The following is a 13,800-nucleotide window of genomic DNA, read 5'->3' on the forward strand; positions in this document are numbered from 1 at the left end:
CGGGGATTAGTCCAGCAGGGGAGACACAAAACCAAGGACTGAACCTGCCAAGTGACGTGAACAGGGACCCCAGACGCTGTTTCAGGAGCTCTTGGCAGGAGTAGCCAACTGAGTGCAGGGTGTCCATTAAGTCTTCCCAGAAGAAACTACATTTGAACTAACACTTGAAACGGTGCCTGGAAGTCATCCACGTGGTGGGAACGTGGGCTCCAAGAAGAGGGAACAGTGACTTCAAAGACCTGGAGGTGACTGAGAGCATGGCACACTCAGTGGTGGAGCGAGTGTGTGTGTGCATGTGTGGGTGTGTGTACACGTGTGTATATGCATTGGAAGCAAGTCTACCAAAGAAGGCAGAGGCCACGTCTTGAATGGCTGCAATGAGGGTGATGGTGAGTTCAGATTTCTTTTCTGCCTCCACTTGCTATTCCCCCTTTCTCTTCTGTTTTTGTTGGGGGGGGGGGAGGTAATCAGGTTTATTTATTTATCTTAATGGAGGTACTGGGGATTGAACCCAGGACCTCGTGCATGCTGAGCACATGCTCTACCACTGAGCTCTACCCTCCCCCTTCCCCCTTTCTCTTCTGTCGTTCTCCCTCCTCTCCCTCCCTCCTTTGGTCTTCACCCAGTCTGAAAAGACCGATGAGCACTGTCCAAGCCCTGGTGGCAGGTACAGTGGTTAACAGTAGCCGGAGAACCGTCTGCTGAGGTGAATTCATTCTAAATAGAAGCAGGCCTCTCAAGCACTCCAGCCCCTGCGAGACGCTACAATCACGGAAGTAAAGTGGAGCTACCAGCTGCTCAAGAAGGAAATGCAATCTTGACCTGCAGCCTTCAAATGCGATTACAGGACATTCAACTCATATCCTACAGAGAAGGTGAACAAAAGACCCCTCTTCTAATCCTCAACCGTCTCAAACCCTCAAACCCTCCGGCTACCCCAGCTGCTGAACACTTCAACTCACTTTAGATGAACGTAACCCCTTCCGACTCCCAGAGGCTGAATTCGGAAGTTTTCCTTGGGGCACTTTCTATCTGTTCTGCTTTTGCATCACAGATCTGGTGGCCAGGCAGGCGAAGTTTTGAGATGGAAGAGGAGGTCCCTGTAATCTGTGCTGGAGAAAGCCAGGAGCGCTCAGAATTGACACAGAAATAAATCTCCCTCGGTTTACATGTTAAATGGACAGCGTCTTGTCTCCCTGATTCCCAGTGCAACCTGAGCTCCCCTCAAGCGACCACACACAGACCGGGCTGCCTGTGAGCTCTCCTCGCTGAGCCAAGAGCAGCTGGTTCTCTTACCTACAGATGTTGTCCTTCCTTCCTTTTCAGAGACTTTTATTCAGAGTTGAGCTACCAATTTATTATCTTCTGTAAGAACTGGCCAGAGGCCTCTAACTCCTTTCATTTATGAATATCCAACCAGAGGGAAAACGAATGACACCGCTTCAGAGATGATTTTCCAGAGCAGTCAGTCAGAAATCATCCTCAAAAAGCCACCCTTTCCAAAGGGTGATTGATACTCACTGATACTGACAACTTCACGTGTGGCTTCAGCACGAGCCTTTACAGGTACACGAAACACTAGTGAGGTCAGGAGATACTTCAAGCATAACCCCTCTCATTTACCCCTCAGGTCTTTATCTTTTTCAGACTTTGACAGTCCCTTTCTTCCTTTATGAACTCAAAGCATTATTTACAGTGTATCGATGGGCTATGGTCTCCTTATTTCCAGGAATAATTATAACTGATTTGAAATCATAATCATTAAGTGTAATATCTTTGAATTTTTGTGAAGGTTGCTGAACATTTTGCAGTGCCTTTTGGGTCCTTTTTCAGACACCAGCAAGGACCCTTCTAGGAGCCATGAAGTTCACACAGCCTGGAGAGAATGGGCTTACCTGTGTTAAGAAATGCACTCCATCCACTGGCAGATGAAATCCAATTCCCAAAGTTTTGATGATCACAAGGATATTGAGTAAATCTTCCCTGTGAAATAATCGGAATTCTAAAGTCATAAACTTTGATTACATTTCTAGACTTTCATGTTTACATAAGCAAACGGAATGGAATTCTTTTAGAATGTGATCATTGGTACACAGGACGCAATTCTCATTTTACGAATTTGATGTATATTAGGTCTTTTTTTGTGGGGAGAGTTCTACGTGTCACTGGGCACATTTTCATCTGTAGTAAATGTACATTTGGGTGCTGACGGGTCAGCTTGTGATTGGACACAAAAGCATCTTGAAACATTTTAAACTGGACTTTAAGTACCAGCTTCTAAATTATAAGTCGCTCTTTAAATAAAATATTGATAAAGTTCAGTCACATCAAGAGTAACTTTTTTTTAAAACCTAGAATACCAATGACAGTTCTTGTTGCAGAAATTTACCTCTTCAAAACCTTATGAATAATTTGCAGGTGATTGGAATTAAGCCACTGAACACCACCAACGACCAACACAGTCTGGCTGGTATTCTCCAGGGGACGTGATCTGAAATCCAGAAAGAAATACAACACATGTTGCCTTGAAACAGATGGTAAACATTTTAGCAGCATTGCCTCACATTGCATTGAACCATATCTGGCATCCTGATCACAGGGACCTCCTTGTCATTTCCAACTCGTTTTCAGCCATATTACTTGGTATTTAAGCTTTTCAGCACATTTGATATAGAGTGAGCAATTATGACTGCTAGTAAAACATCAGTACCTTGTGGCATTGTTTCACTCAAAATAGTTCTATTGTACCTTTGCAAGAGATGTTCAAGTGCTTTTTCAAATGTCGGTCTCAATGAAGGGCTTATCCAGAACTGGGGATAGTAGGAGTAACTGATCAAAGTCTTCCCACCATTGACGTTGTGATAGAATTTAGTGCCATGCACCTTCTGCCATTCCTGCAACGTTTCATTCAATCTTTCGATCAGATAGTACATTATCCCTCTGTTGGTTGAATCTCCAATGAAAAGAATCTATAAGTTAAAAAAAATTTACTTTCAAATCTGATCCTTTCATGGTAGAGGAGACAATATAAAATAAGTAATTTGTTGAAAACTCAAAAAGCTACAAATTGAATTAAAAGACAGCACTTTAAACTGTTAGAAATGACATTAGTCATATTCTCCCCCAAACCCGTTCATTTTCCTTTTCTGTATTCCTAGTAATGACATCATCCCTGACCCACTAACTCATGTTCAAAGCTTTTTGCTTTCTTTATGCTATCTTCAATTTCTCTACCTGCCTTAAGCTCTTAACTTTCTCATCGAACCAGCTTAACAAGTTTTATTGATTCAAATAGGCATGAGGTATTCTAGTGCTGTAAGAATACTTAGATATTTTCCAATCCCTTTATTTCATAGGTAAGAAAACTGGGAATCACAGAAGTTAGCTAACTCAGTAGAGGTCAAGCCACTACTTGAAAGCAGAGTCACAGGACTAGAATCTGATTTTCTGAAGAGCAGTCTATGTCGCAGGGTGCATATCCCAGTGTCATTTGCCCTGGAAGTCTCTCACCATCACCTCCTTGCTATCCCACCGAAGGTCGACACTTGCCTGGGGGGCCTTCCTCTTGCACAATGGCTGTCCTCTAATTCATTCTACACACAGTAACACTGGGGGAAATTTCCAAAAGTCTCGTTCTAGTAATTTTACTTTCACGCTCAAAAACCTTATTCGCTCCCCGTATTCTACAAAATGAAGCCTAAACTCCTGAGGTTCAGTTAACATTTGCTGGATTTTTATTGCACATCAGGTTTTGCTGGGTGGAGATTTCACACAGGGTACTCACTTTCAATTTTCATAATCATGAGGTGTGAGTAATAATCTGTGTTTTACAGATGAGAAAATTTGAAGCTCAGGGAGACTGAGGTTATAAATCTAGTAAATGGAAAACACAGGACTCAAATCCAGGTCCTTTATCTCCAAGTGCAGGGTCAATGGCCCCATCCTCTCAACGCTTCCCCTCATGTATGCAGGTCAGATTCCTACTTTTTCATTGAACGTGATTTGCACTCAACAACATCTGTTTTCCCTTGTGCTGATCCATCTGCCTAGAAAGCGCCTCCCTCCGCAGCCCCACCTGTATAAATGCTACACAGCCTCCAGACTCGACATAAACGTCTTTCCCAGTGAGTCGTGTCCAACGCCCCAGCCCGAGTGACCTTCTCTGTCCTTTGTGATTTCATTATATATATTTTTTCCATTACTGATTTTATCAAAGACTACATGAAATTATGGCTATTTGTGTCTGTGTCTTTTGTCTCATATCATATCAAGAAGTATTTGAGGTCAGAGTCAAGGTTAATTTCTAAATTCTAATTTCCCCCACAGTACTCTTCATGCATTTTAAAAATATTTATTGAATTGAAAGTCAAAGGGACTTTTGTTAGAAACAATTCCTTTTAATGTCTTTGGATAAGGTTTAATTTGTTCTTCAGGTTTTTGTTTTCTCTCTCTCTCTTTCTGTTGAGATTTCTCTTTCCATTAGTCATGCACATACTTTCTTCTGATTTTAACAGCAGTCACGGCCATCATTTCTCAGGCACTACTGCATCTGTCCATCCACAGTGAATTTACTGAGACTCTGCAAAGCTTTACTCTTCCCACGATAAGTGTATTCACGTAGCTGTGAGAAGAAATCCTTCAGAATTCGCCTTCAGATCAAATATTGTTATTGTAAGTATCATCAGGCTCAACTGAATAACAGAAGATGTCAATGCCCCAGTCAAGTTCCATTTGGGGCCATAAAATCCAAGTACGAGAAAATGATTTGTGAAATCATTTGAAATTCTTCCTACCAGATTTGACCTGTAACTATTTCTGTTTGTTTTATTTCTGAGTTTTAAAAGTAAACTTTGAATAATTAGGAAGGCTCTTAATTTCAGAGTCTAGTAATTATGCAACCCCATTTATGTTAGCTTGCTAGGGCTGCCATGACAAAGTACCACAGACTGGGCGACTTAAACAACAGAAACAACAGAAATTTATTTTCTTGTGATTCTGGAGGCTAGACGTCCAAGATCAAGATACTGGCACGGTCGTTTTCTCCTGACGACATCTCTGCTTGACTTGTAGGCGGCTGTCTTCCCTGTGCCTCCACGTGGCCTTTCTTCTGTGTGTGTTTGAGTCCTAATGCCCTCTACTCATAAGGACATCAGTCACACTGGATTAGGGCCCACTCTAATGACCTTATTTTACCTTAATTACCTCTTTAAAGGCCCCATCTCCAAATATAGTCATATTCTGAGAGATTGGGAGTTAGGCCATGAACATATGAATTTGGTTGGGTAGGAATACAACTCAGCTCTTAAAACCAGTAAGGGACCTTTGAGATCCAGTTTTTGAAGTAAATTGCCACCACAGGCTTTTCTTACGGGTTCTTTTCATCTCAGCATCAGGATGCAATCCCTCCCAGTGTATCTCTGGGCAGCCAGCAGGATCAACCAGGTGTCTGTAACGTGGGCTACAGAGAGGGGCACAGAGGTTTAGGAAAATCCAAGTAGCTGTATGTAACCAAGAGAAAAATAAATTTCTAGATTTTCAGTCTTTTCTGTGGAGTTGTACAAAGATGCAGCCCACCCACGCATGGCAGAGGCAAAGGAGTTGTGTTTCAGAATTCTTAGGTGCTGTTATTTTAACTAGATGACCTAGACAAATTATGTGACCTCTTCAGGGGTTCGTTCCCCTATGTGTAAAATGGGGAAAGTCACAGCACCACCTTAGAGGACTTTAATGAGATTTAAAAGACTTCTCTGATTCCTGGCGCACAGCACACGACAAATGGGAGCTAGCGCGAAGGCACAGCAAAGGCAAGGGGCATTCTGAATGCCTCCAGTGTGCCCTGCAATGCATTCCTAGGCACTTTAAATTCATTAGCTCTTTCAGAGAAAATGTGGGCAAAGACAGGAAATATGTCTAAATCCCAGCAGCCTCTCTCGTGTCCTACCAACCCTGTACCAGACTCTCAGCAGCACCTGTAGGATTGCTGGTGAAACGGAGGCTGTGGGTCAAGGACTGGAAGAGAGACCATCACTGGGCAAACCAACAATCTCTGAAGGGTCCTTCACGTCCCCACTGCTGACCAGTGACTAACGAGAGCTACGGGGGTGGGAGAAGAAGGTGTCCTCACCACCATCTGCAAAACAAGTTCTTCTAAACTGCAAATATCTAGTAGCATTTTTTGAGTTTAGTAGACACTGCTCTGGGAAGACTGTGTTCTACAGAATGATTTTCTCCCAGTGCCTTTCTATTCACAAAAGATAGAAATGATAAACTATAACTGGAATGAAAATGCACTTGGGAATTTAAGAAGGCTTAGCTTGTTCTGTAGGTGAAGCAGTTTTGGGAAAAAATAATTGGTATTCCTAACTAAAAGATTTCTAGCTTCAAAATGTCAGCTTTTTTAAGTGTACGCACACAATTAAAAATGAAGACCAGGAATTAGACTGGTTCCTTTTTTTTAAATCATATGATTCATATTCAGTTTTTATATCTTTTAGGTCATTCAACTCGGTGAATTTTTAAAAAGGAAATTTGCAGATTATTATTTTAAAGGTCAACTTCTACCTTAAAAGGTTTAAATTACCATAAGAAATATTTATAACTAGCCCTACAATTTGTAAATAACTCTTCTTTCCTGTGAAAATTATTGCCTTATACTAGGCATGCACAGGTGTTGGTTGGAAGATGCAATCAAAGGGGAAAAAAAAGGTGATCACTAAGTACAAATAACCAGTAAGCAATTATAAAAATAATCAATTTTAGCAATAACACATTAAAATAACTATTTTTTCCCCAAAAAATATTTTTAAAGCTCCAATGATGAGTTCAGGGAAATGGGCCCTCTCTTATACTACTGTGTAAGCACCACAAGGGAGAGGTTTTTTTAATTTCTTTTTTTTTAACTGTTGGATTCCCAAGTATCCAGAATAGTGCCTGGTGTAAAATCAGTCCTGATTTGTTAAATGGATGAATGGAAACTTTGATGGTGTGTTTATAAACTGGCAGTTTTCTACTTCTAGGAAATATTTAAGGGTGCCTATGAAAAGACATTTTAAAAGGAAAATAAATACCTATCAAATTGGTTATATTAAGGTATACTCATACACTTGAATTCTTTTAATCTTTTAACAATGATATATTGTAATATGGATATATTGTGATGGGAACGTGTTAGCTAGCTTTTATAAAAAGCTGTTTACAGTGAGAATATACATAATTATTGCATTCCTGTAAAAGTAAATAAAGCCTGTGGATTCATAGAAAAGGCCCTGGAAAGTTAACTGGTAATTTTGAAGTAATGATGTCATGACAGTTTATCCTTTTTTTCTCATGTGTATTTTCTAAACAAACATACATTGGCTTTATATATTAATTTAAAAAAAAACCAAAAGCAGCAACAGCGGCAGCCATAATGATAAATCTGTTTGTTTAAAAACATTTTGAAAATTCACGTAAAAATAATCAGCTTAAATAAACTTATGTCTACGTTTATAGAACAATGGCCGAAGAGAATCAGGATTAAGCATTAATCCCATCACAGGAGTGATGTTAGTCGTATTTTTGGATCCCAGCTGCAGTTTTATTCCAAAGACTGAATTGCATTTTCCTATGCAGCATCTCTTTTCTGGTCCCGTGGTGCAGGGAACACTAGCTAAGTGTGGGCTCTATTAAGGTGGGCTCCGGAGAGGAGCAGAAACATCTGTGTCTGCATGTGTCATGAGCGGCTGGATCACAGCTCACCAGTGGGAGACAAAGATGTGTTTAGAAGAGTTTTGCATCTGTTCCAGTCCCAAAACTTGGCATGCAAAGTGTCACCAGAAAGTACATAAGGACTGGTGTTTTTTTCTGCTTTTTTTCACACCATCATGGACCTTGGGACCTAGAAGCACATCCCATTCTTAGGCTCTATTAAAGCTTGGGCTTATTTTAAAATAGTCTTATTTAAAAAAACATGAGATGGTTTAATTACCTTTTTTTTAATTTCTAATTTCTCGACACTATATGGTCCCTGTGTTAGATGGAACAGGCTAAGTGCTATTAGCAAACAGAGCCCCCAAATGTACAATGGCCTAAACACAAGTGAAGTTTATTTCTCCCTCAGGAAAACAGTCCAGGTGGTTCCCGGGGGTATGTGTGGGGGTGGGAGCAGGGAGGTCAGTCAGGGTCCCAGGATGGTAGACTGTGCCTTCTTCATGTATGGTTTCCAAGAACTCACCAGGCACTGCTATCTACCTGGGGGAAGGAGTAAAGAGCTGCCAGGTGTTCGAAGGGCCCACCCTGGGCACCGTGCACATCACTGCTGCTCACATCCCATTGTTTGGAACTCAGTCATATAGTCACACACTTAATTTCAATGGAGATGGAGAAATGTAGTCAAGCTCTGTGCCAGGAAGAGAAGGAAAGGAGTCTGAGGAACGCTTAGCTAGTCTTTACCACATTCTCCTACATGTTAAGTCTTTCTGGAAAAAAAAAAAAAAAAACTAAACCCTAAATTCATATTTTCCACCTGTGAATTATCAAAAGTATGAAGTATATGAAAGGCTAAATTTATCATCCACATGAGGCCTAAAAAGGCTTCTATTCTTAGGGAAATTGGTTCCCTGGGACAAATAATAGCAAGAAGTATCATTTATTAGTGAAAATGCAACAAAGATTTTGGGAATGTTTCATTGAAATACACAATTAAACAATTTTCATTCCATTTTATTTCATCATGAATAAAGGGAACGAGCAATGATGACACCTAAACATGCACGTGCTTTACTCCTTTACCTCCTTTTGCAAAGTCACCAAAAGTAAGAAGGACAGAGTTAGCAGAGCAAATCATAAAGCAACGAAGAGAAACACTGGTGGCTATCTGAGTTGAGTCAACACAAAGGCAGCTTGTTAGTGTCTCAGATTCTTCTGATCTGTTGAAGCTGGGAAAGAACTGAGTATTTGTAGAATCAGTAGATAATAAAAAAAAAAAACAACCCTTGATTTAGAATAATTTCCCATCTTTCTCTCTTTTCTCCTGCATAGGTTCTGCCTTCAATATTCACATAAGTGGGATATGTCTTCAGAACCAGCAAAGTGCATGTAGATGTCAACACAAGACTCAGTCAGCTAACAGGAACCCACTGGGACCTTCCAAGAGGGGTGGTTATATGGGAATGCAATAGGAGCTTTCATGACGGTAATAAAGGAAACGAAAGTGAGATGAGGAGGAGTCTTTTTCATTCCCTCCAGTCCACGATCAAGCATAGCCCATATGTTTAAAAAGCTCCGCAGTGATTCTGATGACCCCATGGTTGAGCACCAGTGTTCGCATTAGATACATGCCCGTTTCTAAGTGAGGTAGGGGTGATTCAGCTCTAAGATGAAGCTGAGACTGACCCGATGGCTAATGACACTTAAGGCATGATGAAAATCTAACTCAACAAAGCATCTCTCCGTGAAATGTAACATGATTGCAATGACTGTTTTTCAACGATGCATTTTAATTAAACTGGTTATAGATGACCAACCAAATTGCTCTTTGGAGTCAAGAACGAAATGAAAACTGACATTCTCAAACATAGGAAATTTGGCAAAGAAAGGAAACAAACAACTGAACAATATCACCTAGACACAGATCTTCTAGCTGCTTAGAACAAAGTATTTATCTCTATTGCTCCTCCCTCTGGATTGTGGACATGATGTGCAAGCCATCCTTTCCTGGTCAAAGTGAGGCACACTCCTTTCCTTCTGTTCACCTCTTTTTTATTGAAACTCTCAAGCAACAATGAATTGCATAAGCATAATGGAATTCACATATCAGTCAGAACATATTATTATAAACTGGGCGTACTTCAAATATGTAAACACCTTTAAGTCCAAGATACTACTTAACTTGCAAATGTCACTGAGAAATTCAAGTTACATTTCCTGTTTTCACAGCTGAGTTTAAATACTTTCAGTAAATACTGCCTTTTTATATTTCCCTTTCTTAATTGCACTCTTCTCTCGGATATTTTATGACTGGTTTAAATTCTGAACTGCGTTTTCAGCTGACAAACAAAATAAAAGCCTGTTTCACTCGGTTTGGTCAGGCCCCTAAGTTTTTTCCGTTGTAAACTTCATTATCCTACTTCTAAACTATTTCCCATGTATTTCTCACTGTGATTTCAGAGTTACGCTCTGATAAATTTTTATAAATGTTCCATTCAAAGTTGATTAAGTAAGAGTCATGTATCTAGAGACATGTGTCAGAGTATAACTGAAAACACAGCTTGTCCTTTTAAAATGAATTTTGCTCTGATTCAACACAATCGTACATCACAAAACCCATACATATCTACAAAAACCTACAAATGAAGTAACTCATATTTGGATGAATTTAGAGTTTAAAAGCAGTCTCACATATAACCGCCCTCCAGACACGAACAAGTATGCCATACAAACCAATACAAGCGCTCCGAGGAGAAACCCTGTACCATTTTTCCTCAGAGATCAGCCTCCTGTTCACTGAAGTACAAGCAAATGACCGAAGTAGGAAAAGTTCAGTCCTGCTTACACGCCATTGAGTTCAGTGACATTCCTGGTCAGTTAGCAGAAACTTGAACCCCTTTTTAAATCTCAACTGATTTGTGTCTTGTTCCCTCCCCACAGGGGGCGCCTGCATTTCCAAGTATAATCTTCCATTCATCAATGTAAAACGGTAGTAAAAAGATGTAAAAGGTCGTGATAACCACACAAGCACATTCAACAGAGAGAAATGACTACTTGGAGATTCTAAAGAAAGCAGAATGTCGTTTGAAGTCCGGACTTCCTAATAATTCTCACTGGCCCAGTCAAATTCTGTTGCCTTTAATTTGATTCTTTGGAGAAAGATAACTCAGTTTAATGCATTCCCTTAAAAGCTGCCTTGATTAGGATTTAAAATAAAGTTCTGTTTTTGTTTGTTTGTTTGTTTTTTTGTAGCACAACATATTTCACTACTATTCATGGTAACAGAGACAGCTAGACTCCAAAAACGAAGTATTGTAAGTTGAACTTGCAGGAAATGTGAGAGACTCTTCATTTCCCTGCATTTCGATTTACGAAAGGCTTCAAAGAAGCACTCTACTTGCGGATAGCGGGGCAAATCTGAATTTAGAAAAGCTCCCTTCACACTTCGCCAGCCATAATTTACTACCTGAACTGGCTTTGTGGCCGGGTGACCTGGGCATTCATACAGGGTCTGGGTGGAGAAGGATCCTGTGCTTCATTTACTGCTCTGCTTTGGCCTCAAAATTCTTAATAATTAGTGAACACAGGGTCCTGCCCTTTCATTTTGCCCTGGGCCAGGCAGAATATATAGCCAATTCTGTCACCACCCCACTCCTCCCCCACGTGCCCCCCCCCCCACTTATGTCGTCACTCTGAAGGGCCTGTAACTCCCAGGATTTTCCGTGTATGTAAGCATATACGTGTTAGGTTTTACGTCGATGGGATTAATCTATACATACGCTTTACTTTCTTTGCCTCCTCAGCGTTGCATGATGGAATTTTTCCATTGAACAGCCTCCGCCTCCCCAGCACCCATACCCATGTCCTTGTCCCCCTAGGCAGTCTCCATACTGCTGCACAATGGTTTTTCTAATTCTGGTTGTGCCGCTCCCCTGCTAAAAATGCACAATGCTTCCCTGTGGTGTACAGAACAAATCAGCATCCTGGTAAACAAAACAGACTCTCCAGGACCATTGCCAATGTGCTGGCAGATCTGAGTTTCTGAGCCTGCAGGTCGGAAGGATGCTTCTGGACCAAAAGAGTCACTAAGAGAAGCCCTCCCTGCCTAGCAGCCAGCTGGCTGGTCTCTGCTGGGATCACCTGATCTGAACACAGGCTTTTATTTTCAGACTTTGTTAACATCATCTCTCTAACAGGCAGGAAGACAGGATCGTCCCTTTCTTTTACCATTGCTTTGTAGAGTTGCTAATAGTTGAAATGGACAATGACAGTACGGTGGACTTCATGGTGTCCTCCCGAAATTCACATGTTGAAACTCTAACCCTCCATGTGACAGTATTAAGAGGTGGAGCTTTTAGGTTCAGATGAGGTCATGAGGGTGGTGGCCCCATGATGGGATTAATGTCTTTATAAGAAGAAGAGATCAGAGCTCTCTCTTTCTCTCTCTCTTTGTCTCTGTCTCTCTCTCTGCCTTATGAGGACACAGAAAAAAGGCAGCCAACCAAAGCCAGGAAGAGGGCTCTCACCAGTATCCAACCGTGCTGGTACCCTGATCCTGGACTTCTCAGCCTCCAGAACCATAAGAAATAAATATCTCTTTGAGCCATCCAGTCTATGGTATTTTCAGGCTGACAGGAAGGAAGGCTTTTAGGTTTCAACGAAGTTGACTAACCCACAGCATCAGATTAGGTCAGGTAGATTTATTCTTATTCTGCAGGTGAAGACAATGAGCCTGAGAAACAGTGTGTCTGTCCAAAGCCGTGGAACTGAGTGATGAACTTCAACATCTACTGACTTTCAGGTTAATAGACAGGGACACCTTGGAATTTTCCTGAACACGTTAAATTCTGAGGTCAGAACGATATTCTGAAAGAGCTTGGAGAAGTCTGACTTACTAATGGCACTACTTCCACTGCTTCCAGTCCTACATTTCTAGAATATTAAGGCTGAGTTGTCCAAATTGGTGGTTACAAATGTCTGAGTAACAGTCACTCACAGGCATGTGTGATAACAGGTGAACTTCTCGATCTTTCTGACCTTTACTATTCTTGAGTAGAAAACAGACATAAGAATATTTACCTCACAGGCTTGTGACTAGGAATAAACAAGATTTCAATGTATTTATTTACTCGGCAAATATTTACTAAATGACTATGAGGTGTCAAATATCGTTCTAAGCAGGGAGATTACGGCAGGGAATCAAACACATTACCTGCCCTCCTGTAGCCGACAGTCTGGTAGAATTTAAGGTATAAAAAAGTAAGCCACACAGTTCTTTGCATAGAATCAATGCTCAGTTAATAACACTGATGGCAACAGAAGTTTCTAGAAGTTTGTTTTCTTCCCTTCCCTTTTTTGAAACTAATATGGCTGCTCTATCTTCAGAGATCTGAGTCATGAACGTTGGGGTGTTTACACTGGAATCTCCATGAAGAAGATTGTCCAATCCTGTGCCTTGCGTCTCCCCCCATCATTCTTCTTAAATCATTTACTAGTAGAAAATCTGATCATAGGTCTAATCTGAAAAATCAACATACATTCAGCCCAGTGGTCTCTGGGAATCCACAGAACTTCTTAAAAAAAAAATTATTATTATTTTTTTGAAATCAGTCTTGCCTGTATGGGAGAGCTTACAAACAGCCTGTAAGGAAATGGCCAGCTAATAAAGAGTACTTTCAAAATCTGGATAAGGATTACTTACTCTGTGTTAACCAAGCATCTCAGTCTATGCGCCCAGTTCGCATGTCCACGAGCTCTGCCGGGATCTACCCAGTCAGAGCGCGCCTAGCAAGGAGACACTGTATGTCCAAGAAATCAGCTTAGAAGCTGCACTAAAGGAAAAGCAGCCTAGCGAGGTCCACGTGAGACCTGCCCGGGGAACGTGAGAGAAGATCAGGATGGTTAGTGTGTAGAAACAACGCCATGCAAGGGGAAAGCTGGAACGAAGTCTCACATGCAGGAACATTCCATTGCCCATGCGAGCTACGGGTGTCTGTTTTAACTGAAGGGCTTGCTGGAGCTGCCGTGGCCGAGGCCAGCTGCTCTGCACCGCCAACTGTCAGCTGAAGTGGCCAGCTCTCACCCGCGTGTGCTGAGAAAACCAGCGTGCAAGTG

At 41.2% G+C, this 13,800-nt stretch overlaps 1 protein-coding gene across 5 annotated transcripts in view; it reads right to left on the reverse strand.

The window, feature by feature from the left end:
• The window catches only part of CPED1 (cadherin like and PC-esterase domain containing 1), a 250,413-nt gene that overhangs the window by 19,673 nt on the left and 216,940 nt on the right, over nucleotides 1–13,800 (reverse strand). For all 5 annotated transcript variants that reach the window (XR_001367138.2, XR_004321355.1, XM_032483607.1 and 2 more), the window contains 3 exons: nucleotides 2,749–2,969; nucleotides 2,390–2,491; nucleotides 1,896–1,983 (listed from right to left, as the gene is read on the reverse strand). Coding sequence is in view for 3 of the 5 variants with exons in the window: in XM_032483607.1 (XP_032339498.1) it covers nucleotides 1,896–1,983; nucleotides 2,390–2,491; nucleotides 2,749–2,969 (411 nt within the window). In the remaining 2 variants the exon portion in view is untranslated. The remainder of the gene's footprint in view (nucleotides 1–1,895; nucleotides 1,984–2,389; nucleotides 2,492–2,748; nucleotides 2,970–13,800) is intronic.

Source organism: Camelus ferus, chromosome 7 (genome assembly GCF_009834535.1).
Source record: "Camelus ferus isolate YT-003-E chromosome 7, BCGSAC_Cfer_1.0, whole genome shotgun sequence".
NCBI lineage: Eukaryota > Metazoa > Chordata > Mammalia > Artiodactyla > Camelidae > Camelus > Camelus ferus.